Below are 14,417 nucleotides of genomic sequence, written 5' to 3'. Positions count from 1 at the left end.
CTCATGATCCATGCGTGGACCTGTACCCGCAAATGCTATAATGAAGATCAAGTGGTTGGATTTATTGGGCAGTCCTGATACCCCAGTACAAATATATGGGGGTTTAACTTTGTAATGTGACCTGGCCTGTGACTATACATCTGCACACATGAAATCATTTGTCTTTGAAAATCAGAGACCGCACGCTCATGAATTGTGAAAGATGAGATTTGGGGTTAACCTGCACTGCTTATAAAATGCTTGCTTGAGACCGACTCAGGAAAAAAAAAAAAAAAGGATTTGATGCTAACAGAAATTTATTATGGGAAGCAGCATCCTTTTTGTGCAGAACTACCAGCACAGGTCTCCCATGCAGTCCTGCCACCAGTACTGTTGGCTAGGCAGGATCCTGAAGGTTGTCAGGAAAATGAGGAGCACAGGGTGATACCGTCCCTTAAAGGACAAAGTGAAATTTCTGTGACGAATGCCACCTGTCACATTAGGAAACTGATGAATTACCACTTACTGAATTAGTTTGTCTTCTTCAATGACTTGCAGAATTATAGCAGAAATATTTCAGCTTGATTTCATAGCTTTATAGACCTTAGAAATGCTAACCTCCTCCCTTTCTTTGCTAAAATTGCAGACCTCTGTTCGAAAGGGATCTTGGTGACTTTTTTATTACAAAGAATTATCTCATAAATAAGTATTCAAGGAGCACTGTGATTTCTGTTTTAGGTAGGTTTTACTGATCACCATGGGGTTTTATTTCCTTCTTTCCTCTTGAAATGGATTGCTTTGTATTCACTAAGAAAGCAAAAATTGTTTTGGCTGTAATGTCAAACTGGTTTGCAGTGAGCAGAGCACATCTGATCGCCCCTGAGGATCGCCTGGGGGGAAGATGTGGGAGGGAGAGCTTGGCTTTTTCCTTCTAGCTACTCTACCGCCTACATGCCCAAATAAATCAGCTCCCTCCCGGTGCTCTCCGTCATCTCTGAAGGGCTTTGTTTGCCTGTAGTCATTACTTTTCCCTCAGTGACAAAAAGAAGCAGTGTTTTTATTGACCTTGACATGGGACCACTTTCCTGTTCCCCGTTTGCAGTGCTCTCAAAACATACAGCCTTGTGCACTGCTGTTAGCCCGCAGATGGTACCTTGGGGGGAATTTTCTTGGCCAACAACAAAGGGCAGCCTGAAAGGGAGCTGTCTTGATGCTTAAGTGCAGAAGTTGTTTAACTGCTCAGTCATGCTGGCCAAGGCTTTTCAAAAGGGCCAAGTGATGCATGCAGCTAATCAAAATGACGTTGAAGGGGTCAGATTTTCAAGAAATCCAAACTAATTTCAGGTTAAAACTTGGGCTTTTATTTTTATTAGGCAGCCAGTCAGAGTCGTCACTTCTGGAATGACACCTCAGGGGCATCTCACTGGGAATCAGAAAGTGGCTCCATGGGAGGCCAAGTAAAACTCAGCTTTCCTTTACAGTGGTGATTTTATCTCGTCCTGCATTGCGCAGGATTGTATGGAATGGCCCAAGAAATGGCTTTTCTCCTGAAGCAAAGCAGTCCATGTCAAAAGGAGGAAGAAAAGGGAAGCCATAGATGTGGCCCTGCTAATGGAGCAAAAAGAACCATTCCTGATGGGAGCTGTTGGTCGTGGTTATGACAGAACCGGTTCCCACCCAGATTAAAACAAGGAGTAGTTTTCATTCAGTCTGGCTGTGATACACCCATAGCCAAAGTAGGAAGGGTCAAGAGTAGACATGGTTTAGTCGTTTAGTCACCATCAAGCATAACTGTTTCATGGTGCTTAAGGCTGTATTTTCTTCAAACTAGATGTGGACTTAGACTAATAGAAAGTCACTGATTTCAGTGAATTTGCTCTAACTTAAGCTACTGTAGGTCAGAAGAGACCTGGGTCTGGTGCTGGAGCAGTGCCCCCACCGGTAGCTCCAGGCCCTGTTAGTTTTCCCGTTCCTGGCTCTTTTGATTGCTCTTGTATTGCTGGTCTGAGGAACAGAAAGGCTAAGCTTTCCCACAGCAGTACAGGGCTTGTGCAGAGGAGAAAAGCAGAAGCATGCAGCGAGAGTAAAAGGCCGATGGGACGGGGAGTCGCTTTAAAGCATAACAAAACCACCGCAAGGATTGTCAAGCCTTGGAACAGGTTGCCCAGGGAAGTGGTTGTGTCACCATCCCTGGAGGTATTTAAAAGATGTTTAGATGTGGTACTTAGGGACATGGTTAAGTGGTGGACTTGGCAGTGTTAGGTTAATGGCTGGACTTGATGATCTTAAAGGTCTCCTTCAACCTAAATGATTCTATGATTCTAAATGCTCAAAAGCATTAAAAAACTGATCTGAATTCAGTCACAGTGAGAGATGCACAAGAATGTTCTTACTGGGGTCAGTAACCAGCCAGCAAAGTAAGTGGCTATCTGGCTAGATGTATTTTCCTAGATAAACAGTGATTCTGAAACTGTACCTTGGTACTCCTGTGACTGCCTCCTGAAAGGCTGAATTAATTTTTTCTTTTCTTACAGTGGTTCGCTGTCAGATAAGAGGTTTATGTTTACCTCAAATGGTAAGAATAATGGCTTTATTTTTAACTATTCAAATTTTACCTTTTTATTTAAGTATTTTCTGTGAAAGTTTTGAAAAGTAATCAGGAGAACGTCAGGCTGTGTCTAGGAAGGATATTTTAGGACAGCAATCTTTTAAAATTGGCAAGTTGAATAAAAAATTTGAAGGGATGTGAAGTGAGCTAGAAAAAACCACAAAATAGGAATAGGTCATACACACATAGACAAGAAACAGAAATAGTATTCTGCTGTTACATTTCTGGTGCCAGCATATGAAAAATGGCAATCAGATAATCCCACTTTTATGTACTTTAGGCAGCAGAAAATGAAAGCAGTTTTTCTTCAGACCTTTATGAATTCCATTTTCATTATACAAGAAGAGAATGAAAGCACAGAGAGGAATGAAAATATATTTACATTGCACTGATACAGAAGGAGTTTTTGTTTATGACTTTCAAAGATGCAAAAGCGTCTTTAATCTGTCAAGCGGTTCATTTGCATAAAACATAGCAAAGAGGAGGGAAAAGTTTGCACTCGTTCATTTGAATTGTATTTCAGTCATCTGAGATAAAATCATTTACTATTCCACTGAAAACTGCAGAGCATGTGTAGGCCTTTGAAACTGCCAGGGAATTATTTTTAACTTCATTGAAAGCTTACTCCACTGCCCTGTTTCCTCTGAAGAACCTTGATGTGCAGAAATTTTGTGGGTTCTTTGGTGGAGTTTGTAATACTTACCTGCAGCTATTATCTTCATGATATCACCTCTTGGCAGCAGTATCAAGGACCTTCTCTAATGAGTAACTTTCCTAGCCCAAATTGCAGGTAAGAATCATGAAATATTTACAGTAAAGTGTTCCTTTCAGTACAGTGCCTTCATCTGAGAAATGTTTTGTACAACAAAATTAATTAATGCCAATCTCGAAACATAAATATTAGGTTTCAGAAGGAAAATTTTAAAATATAAGAAGTCTTCACACAAATGAGACTGAACTGCAGAGATTAAAAAACAAAATGGCAAGGAAAAAAATAGCAGATGTAGTCAGCAGGTGTCATTTAGGTAGGAGCTAAATTGGTAAAGGAGAGGGACCACAGCACTCTGGTACTGGATCATCCACTACAGACTGACTGGCAAACACCACAGCTAATGGATAGCAGCAGGCTAGCACTAGATTAAGAAACATCTGACTTTGCTATTGTGGGTGGCCTTCATATGTTGCTAGCCTAATATAAATATATGCTGTGAAAACGCAAAATAACTCCTTCTGTCTGTCTATGTGGGGACTCCTAGGCTGCAATAAGTCTCTCAGCCTGGAAGAGGGATTCCTCTCCAAGAGCCAGATTACTGCATCTTCCTACTGGGAGGAGACCAATGAATTTGGGCAACTATTCCAGTGGTCTCCCGACAAGGCTTGGCTTCAAGTCCCAGGATTGGCTTGGGCCTCTAACCACAGCAGCAATCGTGAATGGTTGGAGATAGACTTGGGAGAGAAGAAGAGAATAACAGGTATGTCACTGGTTATTAGAAGCTGGGGTTTCAGCTGGAAAAGAAACTAAGCGCAGTTGAAACGCTAATAATGCACTAATGCAGTGTTTCATTAAATATAATGAAATGTTCTGCACTGAGGAATATTATTTTCATATTTAAGAAATCATGGATCTTTATAAGACTGATCTTCCTACAAGGATATAGGATTGAACTCAACTGTCATGCATGCCTGCTCTGTAAACATGTTGTAGGCTCAGAACAAAATATTTACATGGGGACCTGTAGAACCTGGATAGATGATAAATGATTGCTTGGGACCTATTAATGATGCAATTATGGAATCAATAATAAACATTAAAATCATAGCCTTTGAAATAATGGCCCAGGTGAAAGAGATTCTCATTTCCAACTCCTGGTTTAGTTGTAGAAATGTAAATTACAGTTGCTGCTAAAGATGTAAAGACTGCTGATATGGACCATAATATCCACAAGGAATTACCATTTTTGGAGTCATGAATTTGAGCTCTGTTAAAAATTCCATTGCTCTAAATTCACAATTTAAAACTGATTTCCATTCTTCACCCAACTTTTAAACTCAGTAACCACCCCTGAATTCCAACATAGATTGAAAAATGAATTAAGACTTTGAAGGCAAAGTTCTCCGAATCGTTTTGGCTTCTGTGTTTCCATTTGCAAATGTTCCTTTAAAAAAGACACCTAACAAAAGAAAGTGTATTTTGCATTTTGTTAAAAGGGATTAAGACCACTGGTTCTGGATCCACTATGCTGAATTTCAACTTCTACGTAAAGACATTTACAATGAACTACAAAAATAACAACTCAAAATGGAGAACTTACAAAGGGATTCTGAGCAATGAAGAAAAGGTAAGGGAAAGCAGGAGGGGTAGGAAAACACAGAGAAATAATGCATACGCTGCCTTGACATTGAAGGGCAAGCTTTCACTGTCAAGAAAGATTAGGAGTTTCAGACTTGTCTAGACTTGGGTTGTCTTCACCAGTGTAATTTACAGCCATGGAGTAGATAGCGAGCTTGTCGAAACAAGGAAGATATCTAGGGCTTGCTGAAGTTGACATACACACACACAGGGAGGCATGTGTATGTCTGTATCCTTCTTTTAAAAAAATGGTGTAATTAAAGCTGTACAACAGGCTGTTTGGGCAAGTCTTTAGCTCAGCTCAGTGCTTGCCCGTGCTAGGGATGCTCTACCAGTGCAGAAGCGTTGGTCAGTATGGCACCAGCAAAGCTGAGATTCAGCTTCAGATGCACTGGGATGGTCAACCCATTCCCCCAACAAGCGAAACAACCCACTGGGGTAAAAGCACAGAGCTGCTGATGAAGCTGTGCCTGCAGATCAAGCTTCTGCTCAGGCTGTGTTACAGTCACCAGGGACTGCCCCGCTCCCCGCCCCTCGCTGGTGGGGCTCTTCTGACACAGGTCTGTGGGCACAGCCTACATCTGTTAGGAATCAATGTAACTGAACTTAAAATAGATGCTCTTACACCCAAATACCTGTCCACACAACAGCTTTCACAGACTCTGTGTGACTTTAAAAATGAACAGATAAAAGCAGTGCAACTAGTTTCTGCAGACAAAAGATGTGCTGCACAGGTTTGTCTGATAACATTTTCCCCTGAAAACTTCGTGTTTCCTTTCAAAGAAAGGAAAACCACCCAAAGCCCTCCCTGCCCCCACAGTGTTCAAAGTCAGGCCTTCACTCATCATTTCTGAGGGACCTCATCTTGCCTCAGGATAAGGCTCTACCTGGTCCTCTGTCCTGACAGCAGTTTTTAAAAACTTGGTAGAGCTGTAGAGAGATTTCCTACTAGCTCCGATTTTCTTAGCTTGTATGGAAAGGAATTTCGCTGCACAACATTAACTGGCTTAAGATTTTTTTAAATGTTAAACTTAAGAGGTGTTGGCCCAAAAAGTGAAACATCAATCTAGTAGTGGCTGAACTGTGAAGGCTAGCTATTTAAAATCTGCTGCTTTTCAGTCTTCCACAATGACTTGTTATTTACAAATAATCTTATGAAAGTATCATATGTGATCTTAGTTTCAGCTAAGGTGCATGACATCAGAACCCTATGTGGCCTGGCATTTTATCTAAAATATCCCTATCTCATCAGGCTTTTAAGTTCTCCTAGATCATGCTGAAGCATCTCCAAGAACTAATTTTGCAAAGACTACTGTTCCGCACATGGGCTGAACTGATTCTGGGAAATACTGTATAAAAGCAGGGAAAAGGAAACACAACCACATAGTTAATAGTCACTCTTCAAGCTTGATACAGAAAACTGACCATTTTACTAAAATGTCTAGAAATATTTCACTTTAATTTTTTTCTTTTCACATTTTTATCCCATGTTGCCCAAGTAAGGGTGCTGCAGTGCTATTAAATAAAAAATGATAGCATTGTACCATCATACATTAACTAGAAATTACACAGAATTGAAATAGAGTGATAATCTTCTCCAAGCTAACAGCAAAATGTGATCATCTGTGAGAACTAAAAAGATTATTTCTTTCCAGAAGTCTCAATTTCAAAAATCTTGCAGCTGCATCCCAGATTATCAATATATTTTAGTTTTAGGATAATGAAAATGTTTAAAGTTGGATGTCAGGAGCACTTTGAAGAAGAGGCTTTTAAAATGGAGCAAACAACGTTCTTACATTTCATTGCAGGTATTCCAAGGCAACTCCAACTCTGGTGACATAGTACGCAATAACTTCATCCCTCCCATAGTGGCCCGTTATGTGCGAATTATCCCTCAAACTTGGAACCAAAGAATAGCATTGAAGCTCGAGCTGATGGGTTGTCGAATAATGCAAGGTATGGGGTAAGCAGCACTCCCCAGGCACAGTGCCTCCAAAGCCCCCTGGGCCACCGCAGTGCCACTGATGCTCCTTTCTCTTTTGCAGCCAATAGTTCATTTACACATTCAATGTGGCAGAAACCAAGTCAGAGCACAGAAACCTCCCTTGGAAAAGAAGACAGGACTGTTACGGAGCCCATCCCATCAGAAGAAACTAACTTGGGTAACACTACCTAGCGCTGCATTTTCTCTAGCATGCATCATGTCTTCAGCCCAGCCTGAGTGAACTTGAAACTTTCTCACAAACCAAAACTTTTGTTTTCCCTTCAGACTTTATTAAAGGTTAACAACAGAGAGAAGAGGGAGGAGCACAGGTTCAAGGCACAGAAAGAGATTGAAAGCCTTAATTTTCCTTGATGTGTGAAACATCAGGCTTTGGGTTCTCTGTCATATTGGTTTATTTGCCATGCTTGGTGGGTGGCTCAAGGGACTATACTGAGCACTTACCAGCATTTTTTTGGAGGAACTCTTCCTCACCCTCTTCCTGTATTTTATAATTTTTGTAATACATGAGACAGTAGTGTCACAAAAATGTTATCTTCTCTCCATGCAACCATGACTCCTCCCAGAGCAGGACCAGAGCAGGTCCCCTAAGCAGCTTTCAGTAGTGGGTGGTTGCATAATTAAACACTTTTCCATAATGCCTGTGTTCACGGGGGCTCAGAAAACCGTAACTTGCATACATCTCCCTGAATTTGCAGTCTTCATCCTTTAATGTTGCGGAGCTAACTTCTTAGATCTTAAAAAGCAAACAAACAAAATTTGTTGCTTATACTGTTTGGTGGACCCATAGCCGAGCAGGAATTACCAGACCCACTACACCAAACACTGCTACCCATTAGGTAGCTGGTAGTTGTAGGAATGTCTCTGGTAAAAAACTGGCTGTAAGAAGCAATCACTGTAAGAAAAAAAGCTCTTCTGAAACTGCATTGCTCTTGCCAAGAGCAAGCTCAGTTCATCTGTGCAGCAGTATGGGTAAATTGTATCTATGTTCACTGAAAATGAGATCTACTGAGATTTCATCTGCTAAATTGTAAATACCCTGTGGACACGTGTACTACCTTATTCTCACAGCCTGCTAAGTGTCTGTAGGAACAGCAAATGGCACACTCCTGACACAAGAGCCACTCCACTGCTGATTTTCAAATCCCTGCTCTAAACCATCTTGTGTTAGACTTTAACAGGGGCTAAAGAGGTTGTTCACTCGCTCCACTCCTGGAAATCTTTGAACTATTTTGACTGAAATGTTTCAACCCGGTCAGCATGAGCCAGAAACTCAGTATGTAAAATTGCAGCCTCATTTGGCAGTTTTATAAGCAACTGAAAACAGAGTGTAAGTGGCTTTTAAAAAGTTACCTAGTGTGTAATAAGAAAGAACTGCTCTTTGTAAGGATGCATATAGATTTAAGTCAAGCGTCAGCCTTGAGAAAGTATATTTAACTCTTTTGTCTCAACACTGTTCCATACAGGTCCACAGCAATCAAATATGGCTGAGGAGTGGTCTTGCAGTTTTATAGTTTTACATTTTCATAATCTCTTGCAAGGAGTGGTCCTGCAAGGTTATCTGCTTTTTGTTATATTCTCTGTAGCAAAAATTACCAGCTTCGGAGTAATTTGCCTTCTAAATTTCTATCCACTTTTTTTTTTCTCACGCAGGCTTAAAGCTTACAGCTATAATTGTCCCTGTCCTCATCGTGCTGTGTCTGTTCCTGTTCTCTGGAATTTGTATCTGTGCAGCCCTACGCAAGTAAGATACCGGTTTTTGTCATAGGAGGCATCTGTGGTTACGTAGCTAGCACATCCAACTCTGTGCCCTCTTTCCAGAGCCTCTTTACCAGGGAGGTGGAAATTGATCCTGTTTGGCAGTCTTCCTTTTAAGTAGAACTCTGTCAATTGTATTTCTTATTGTATATCTCCCCTAGTCAGATACAGACAAAGGCAAAGCAGGTCAGAACTGCACACGCCAGTTTAGAGTCCAACGTAAGTCATATACCCACAAATACTGAGGTGTAAAGTAATGGAAGACGGAATAGTTTCCACACCAAAGCCAAGTAAAAATTCAGTGAAGGAAGGATTTGAGCTATCTATATGGATCATTTTCTTTTATTTCCCACCTGTTGTATTTCTGCTTCCCAGTCCCTTAAGTTAGAGCATTTAACCTAGTGGGCTGAAAGCAGAGCCCAGCTGTAAGGAGTTGCAGGCACACACTCATAAGCAGCTAAAACTAAGCCACTTCATTTCACAAGTCAAAGGACTGGAAGAAGCACTGCTAACTGTGATTCCTGCTAGATGTCCAAAAAATGAAACATCAAAACACTGGTTTGCATGCCCTACGTTCTAGTAAACAACGGCCTCCAGCAACTCAAAGTGAAGCATTGTCCTCAGCTGCCAAACATAAAAGCTCTCTCTACTGGAGCTAAGGCTTGAAGCTGAAATGCTGTGAGTGCAGATGTTTATAAATGCTTTCCTCTCCTCACAGGCGAGAAGCCAAAGGACTCTCCTACGGATTATCCAGTGCTCAGAAATCAGGTTAGTGGAGAATCATGCACTTTGTCCTATCCTGTCCATTGGGCCAATGGAAAGGGATTTCTGCAACAAAGCGTGAAATGCTTATGGAACAGCTTCCACGTTTCCTCGTTCAAATTCACCTCTTCATACAAGGGAAATGGCAAATGATAGTCCCACTTGTGTCATCCTAGCACAGTGCCTTGAGAAACAATATAATTTGGTTTCTATGACAGAAAGGCAATTAGCAAAAGATCTATTATAGAGAGTGCATAAATTAGCATATAAGAGTGCTCCCAGGTGCCCTCCCTTTCCTTCCCTCCTCCAAAATACCTATTTTGCAGAAAATTGCTGCTTTCCTTTTCCCCACAGCAGAGGGGATTGCCTTTCTTCAAAAGAGCAAGGGTTAACAATTTTTTATGGCTTTAATATTTCCATCTTACTGCCCTCCCTGGTTGGGACTGTATTTATAAAGCCTAACAATACTGAATTGTACTTCACATATAAAATCTAAATAGGAGACTGGCTTGAGGACTCTGCTTTAGGAGGTGTGTGCAAAACACCAGTGAAGTATACTCTTTGTCTTGCTCAATAACGCTTTCTAGAGTGGGGTGTCCCGTTAGCTTGAAAGTTGGGGTTCAGCTGTTTTTCCTGGCCAGCCAACTCTATAGAGGAAAATCCTTCTGAATCTCAGCTTTCCATTAAAAAAAAGAAAAAACTAAGCAATTCACGTGTCTCTTGATGACTGCCTTGCGATAGCTCAGCTCCAAAATTTCATCCCTCAGCAGGTGCTGATGTCAGTGAAAGGAATGCTGTTACCCACTGCAGCTCGCCCTCATTAGAAAATTAATTTGTACTTAACATCGTATTTGCTAATATAATTTTTCAAGGTCACATCATAATCCTTTCTCACTTGCTAATGAGAACAAATCCCAAGAAACTGGAGATAGCCTCTTACCCAGTCAGTTCATTTGTTGCATGTGTGCTTCATAAATCAAGCTCCTAAACCCTTGTGAACCCAGCTTGGGACTTAGAAAGCTGGGAGCTGAACCCACCTCTCCGCAGACCTCCTGTCGCAGGCTCCAGGCAAGTGCCTGATACTGTGGATTTTTTCTCTTCTGTCTCACAAGGATGTTGTGTGAACAAATTAATTGATGAGTGCAGGTGCTCAGATATCAAGGAAATGGAAACCATACTAGTCTACTGAAAAAAAGACATTTTAAGCATTATTTTTGTCACATAAGCAATGACAAAACACGTAACTGATTTAAAGCTGGTATTTTACCGATATACTTTGCTACAGCATCAGTGCAGGCACCTACAGAGTTTGAGCCCTTCTTGCCAAGAAAAGCCTCTGTAAAGTTTCATTTTCACTTGGAAATCCCAGCTGATGATTCACCTTTTCCCTTTCACCCTCCAAATTTAGGGGTCTTTTTTTTTTTTTTTAACAAATATCCCGCTTTAGTCTTGCTTTTTAACTACTTTAATATATTGACAGCAATGAGTACACCAAAAATTAAACTTTCTGATTGTAAGCATTTAACTTGCTCATAAGCCTTCTGTTGTTATTTATCACAGGTTGTTGGAAACAAATCAAGCAGCCCTTCACCAGACATCAGTCAACTGAATTTACCATCAGCTATAATAATGAGAAGGAGACACCACAAAAACTAGACCTGGTCACCAGTGACATGGCAGGTAACAATTGCTCCCCCTGTGATGCCTTCATTTTACTCTGTGTGCAGAGCAGGTAATAGGGAGAGGGATGGGCCAGCAGCGTTACAAACTCCAGCTCTCACACACGCTGAGGCCCAGGGACAGACTTATCTGTGTTCATCCCAGAGATATAGTGAAGCAGCTAAATATATCAGCGGAAAAAAACCCCACTATTTTGGAAATTTTTTCTTGGAATTCTCGGGAAAGCTCTCCTGACTCTGAAATAGTTACAGCTGAAGGTAACCACGGAAGGCAGTCAGGCATGGATGCAGTCCAACAATGTGCCTCGGATAGGATAGTTTGGCTTTGCTGACTAATTTTTGTATTTCTATTTAAACACAAATGTCTCTGGAAGTGGAACAAAATATAATGCCCCTTGCTGCTGAGCAGGTAGGAAACTTACCTAGTTGGTTTGTGGTGGGATTTCATGCCCAGCTGGAAGTGGTGCTAAGATCCCTGTGCAGCTTTCCCAGTGCCTGAGCTATTTTGGAGATGAGGCCCGCTGAAGCAGAAGCAGGTAGATGAGAGAGAAGGAAAAAACCCCACAGTGCTTCTCTCTTGTGCTACCTGGGCTCCAGGTCACTGTTTGGATAGAGCAAATCTCTGCATCATCAGCACTATTTGCATCCCAAAGCAATGTTTTTTGTTTTTTTTTAAACTCATCCTCTTAGTACATCTTATCTCTGCCTAGTTTAGTCTGTCTGGAAAGGCTAGTGAGACTAGCCATTTCATGGGATCAGTAATCAGCAATCTTCCAGAAAGATTAATTTGCTGTTTCCAGCCTCAGACCTTAGAAATTCCTTAGAATTTCTCCAATGCTTTTGGCAGAGAAATACACTTAAAAAACAAATGGATGGTTGCTGTAATTCCATATAATGCTACCCTGGATATCTTTCAAAGATGGTTTCAATCCTTTACAGAAATTTGCAATATAAATATGCAGAGGCCTATAAAGCAGTTTTATTTCATGAAGGAAAGGGAGTGAATAAAGGTTGCTCACAAATCATGGTTATCTGGCTCCCCTGGCCGTGCTCTCTCCATTCTCCCCTCCCACCACGTGTGGGAAGTCTTAACTCTCAGTCTGGCCAGGCAGCTCCCCAGCCTTAGCATTTCACCCCCAGTCTCCTCAAAAATAAGAAAAAATAAATAAAAATGTGACCGCAGTCCAGAAATGTGCCATTTAATAAGTTAATTGCAGAGGGCATACAACTTGCATACAGGTTGACATGCTACATGGAATTTCCCCCCACTTTGAATCTCTAGCTGCCAGTTCCCAAAGGCAGCCGGGAGCGAGTGGAGACGCTTCATCCCAAGCGAGGGAGGCTGCTGGGGATGGCGGCAGCGATGCTAGGGAGAGCTGCACCGCTTACTTAGTGAAATATCATAACACCTTCACCCTACATGCTGAAGTCTGGGAAGCGGCCAGGAACTGCCAAAAAGATTCACAGGACATATGGGATTGAATTCGATGCTCATGTCAGATGAACCGCGATGCCAGAACAGAAAGTGAGCTAACTTCTTCGCGCCTGCGTCAAAACATGATACTTTAGCAGTGTCATTTACTCGAGCTGTTCGGGCCACCGTAAGAGATTGTCACTAGCACCAAAGCGAGAAAGTTAGAACGCTGAATTTTCTCATAATAGTTTTACTGGATTTTTTTTAAAACCCTTTTTAGTCCAGATCTCCTTCTCACACGGCAGCCCGGCATCCGCCTCGACTAGAGGTGCAAACACACGTTTCCTGAGGCCGCGTTTCCTCCATCTTGCTCCTTGCTCCTGCGCGGGCTGTTTGCCCGTCCCCAGCTCCATCCCTGCTGTCCCGCTTGACCAGGGTGACCGCCCGGTTCTTCCGGCAGCACCGGTCCCGCTGCTCCTCCCAGGGCTCGTCCCCCCTCACGCGCCCGCAGCAGTGCTGAGCTGGCTTAGCACATTTCACACTTCCCTTGACTCTCTTGGCTGCCGTTCCATCTAACTTCATTCTTCTTGTCAGTCAGCTACTGCGAGATGCCTTTTAAAGCAAGCCGGCACTTGGTCGAGCTCGCTAAGAATCCTCCGAGCATTTTAATTATTCCAAAAGTGGAACACATTTGTTTTGGAGAACTTCTCATTTGTGGATCTTCATGCAATGTCCTTTGTCCAGTTTGTTGCTAATATTTTGTTGACTTCTCTCTTTTTTTAGAGCTTTTGAGTATACTTCAGAAATTATGTTAATTTATTTGTGTGGGTAGGAGGGGAAAGGGATGGAGGGAGTAGGAAAAGGGGTGGCAGATTGTAGCTCCTCCGTGGAAGAGCTTCTGCCATGTTCTGCAACACTTGCTCGCTGAAGGATGTTACAGGACTGGCACTGGGGGCAAGGTTTCCTCACATTCCCAATAACCACATGTTTGACACAATAACCAAGTCATTTTTCAACATAAAATACTTATCAATGCGTAAGTATTGAACACAAAAAATACTCCATCTGTGCCTTATTGAGCAGTTCATGCTTCCTTTTAGATTATCAGCAGCCTCTAATGATTGGGACTGGGATGGTAACACGGAAAGGATCTACTTTTCGACCCATGGACACCAAAGATGAGGGAAGAAGGAGGAGTTCAGAGTTTGAAAATCACTATCACTGTCCACACAGAGCTAACCGACACGAATACGCTCTGCCCCTGGCCAGCCAAGAGCCCGAATACGCCACCCCCATCATAGAGCGGCACATAGCAAGAGAAAATAATTTTCCCTCTGAAAATGGCTACAACGTACCTGTTGTCTCATCCCAGAAACACTCCCTTTCCGCCAGCAGCTTCTCTAGTCCGTGTAAGACCGATACCAGGAATGGAGACTATCAGACACCCCAGAGTGTCGTAAAATACGACAAACCCAAAGTTAACGGTGTTCTGACCTCCGTGAGCTACAGCACGGACTACCAGAAACCTCAGCCCAATGCCCTCGGGAGCGAGGGTTACTCAACGCCCAGAGACTGCCTAAAACCAATCAGCCAGACAGCAATGACAGCTCTCTTGTGATCTGCCGAGCAGGAGAGACGCGGTGCGCACGAACGTCGCTGCACAGCTTTCTGAAGTGAAAACAGAGTTTGGAGGGACTCTGCTGCGGGAGGCAGAAGGCAAACAAGCCCTGTGTACATAATATTGCAGTCTTGCTGGGTTCTGACATCTGAAGAAAGCATATGCTGTTTATCACTGTTTATAGCAAGAGAGATGTTATCAGTGAAGACTGTACATCTTATTTTCTGTAACTGATCTCAGTGCTCCA

The 14,417-nt window shown here is 42.3% G+C and overlaps 1 protein-coding gene across 1 annotated transcript in view; it reads left to right on the top strand.

Annotated features, from left to right (window-relative positions):
* DCBLD1 (discoidin, CUB and LCCL domain containing 1) overlaps window positions 1–14,170 on the top strand; it is a 47,900-nt gene extending 33,730 nt beyond the window's left edge. Inside the window, 9 exon segments of the mRNA XM_075708106.1 lie at window positions 2,514–2,554; window positions 3,844–4,059; window positions 4,796–4,926; window positions 6,746–6,893; window positions 6,983–7,099; window positions 8,593–8,683; window positions 9,416–9,465; window positions 11,020–11,139; window positions 13,653–14,170. Coding sequence (XP_075564221.1) covers window positions 2,514–2,554; window positions 3,844–4,059; window positions 4,796–4,926; window positions 6,746–6,893; window positions 6,983–7,099; window positions 8,593–8,683; window positions 9,416–9,465; window positions 11,020–11,139; window positions 13,653–14,170 — 1,432 coding nt within the window.
* Window positions 14,171–14,417: the final 247 nt, after the last annotated feature.

The sequence above is a fragment of the Pelecanus crispus genome, chromosome 3, assembly GCF_030463565.1.
Source record: "Pelecanus crispus isolate bPelCri1 chromosome 3, bPelCri1.pri, whole genome shotgun sequence".
Classification (NCBI taxonomy): Eukaryota; Metazoa; Chordata; class Aves; order Pelecaniformes; family Pelecanidae; genus Pelecanus; species Pelecanus crispus.
This window is presented reverse-complemented; position numbering and strand designations above follow the sequence as displayed.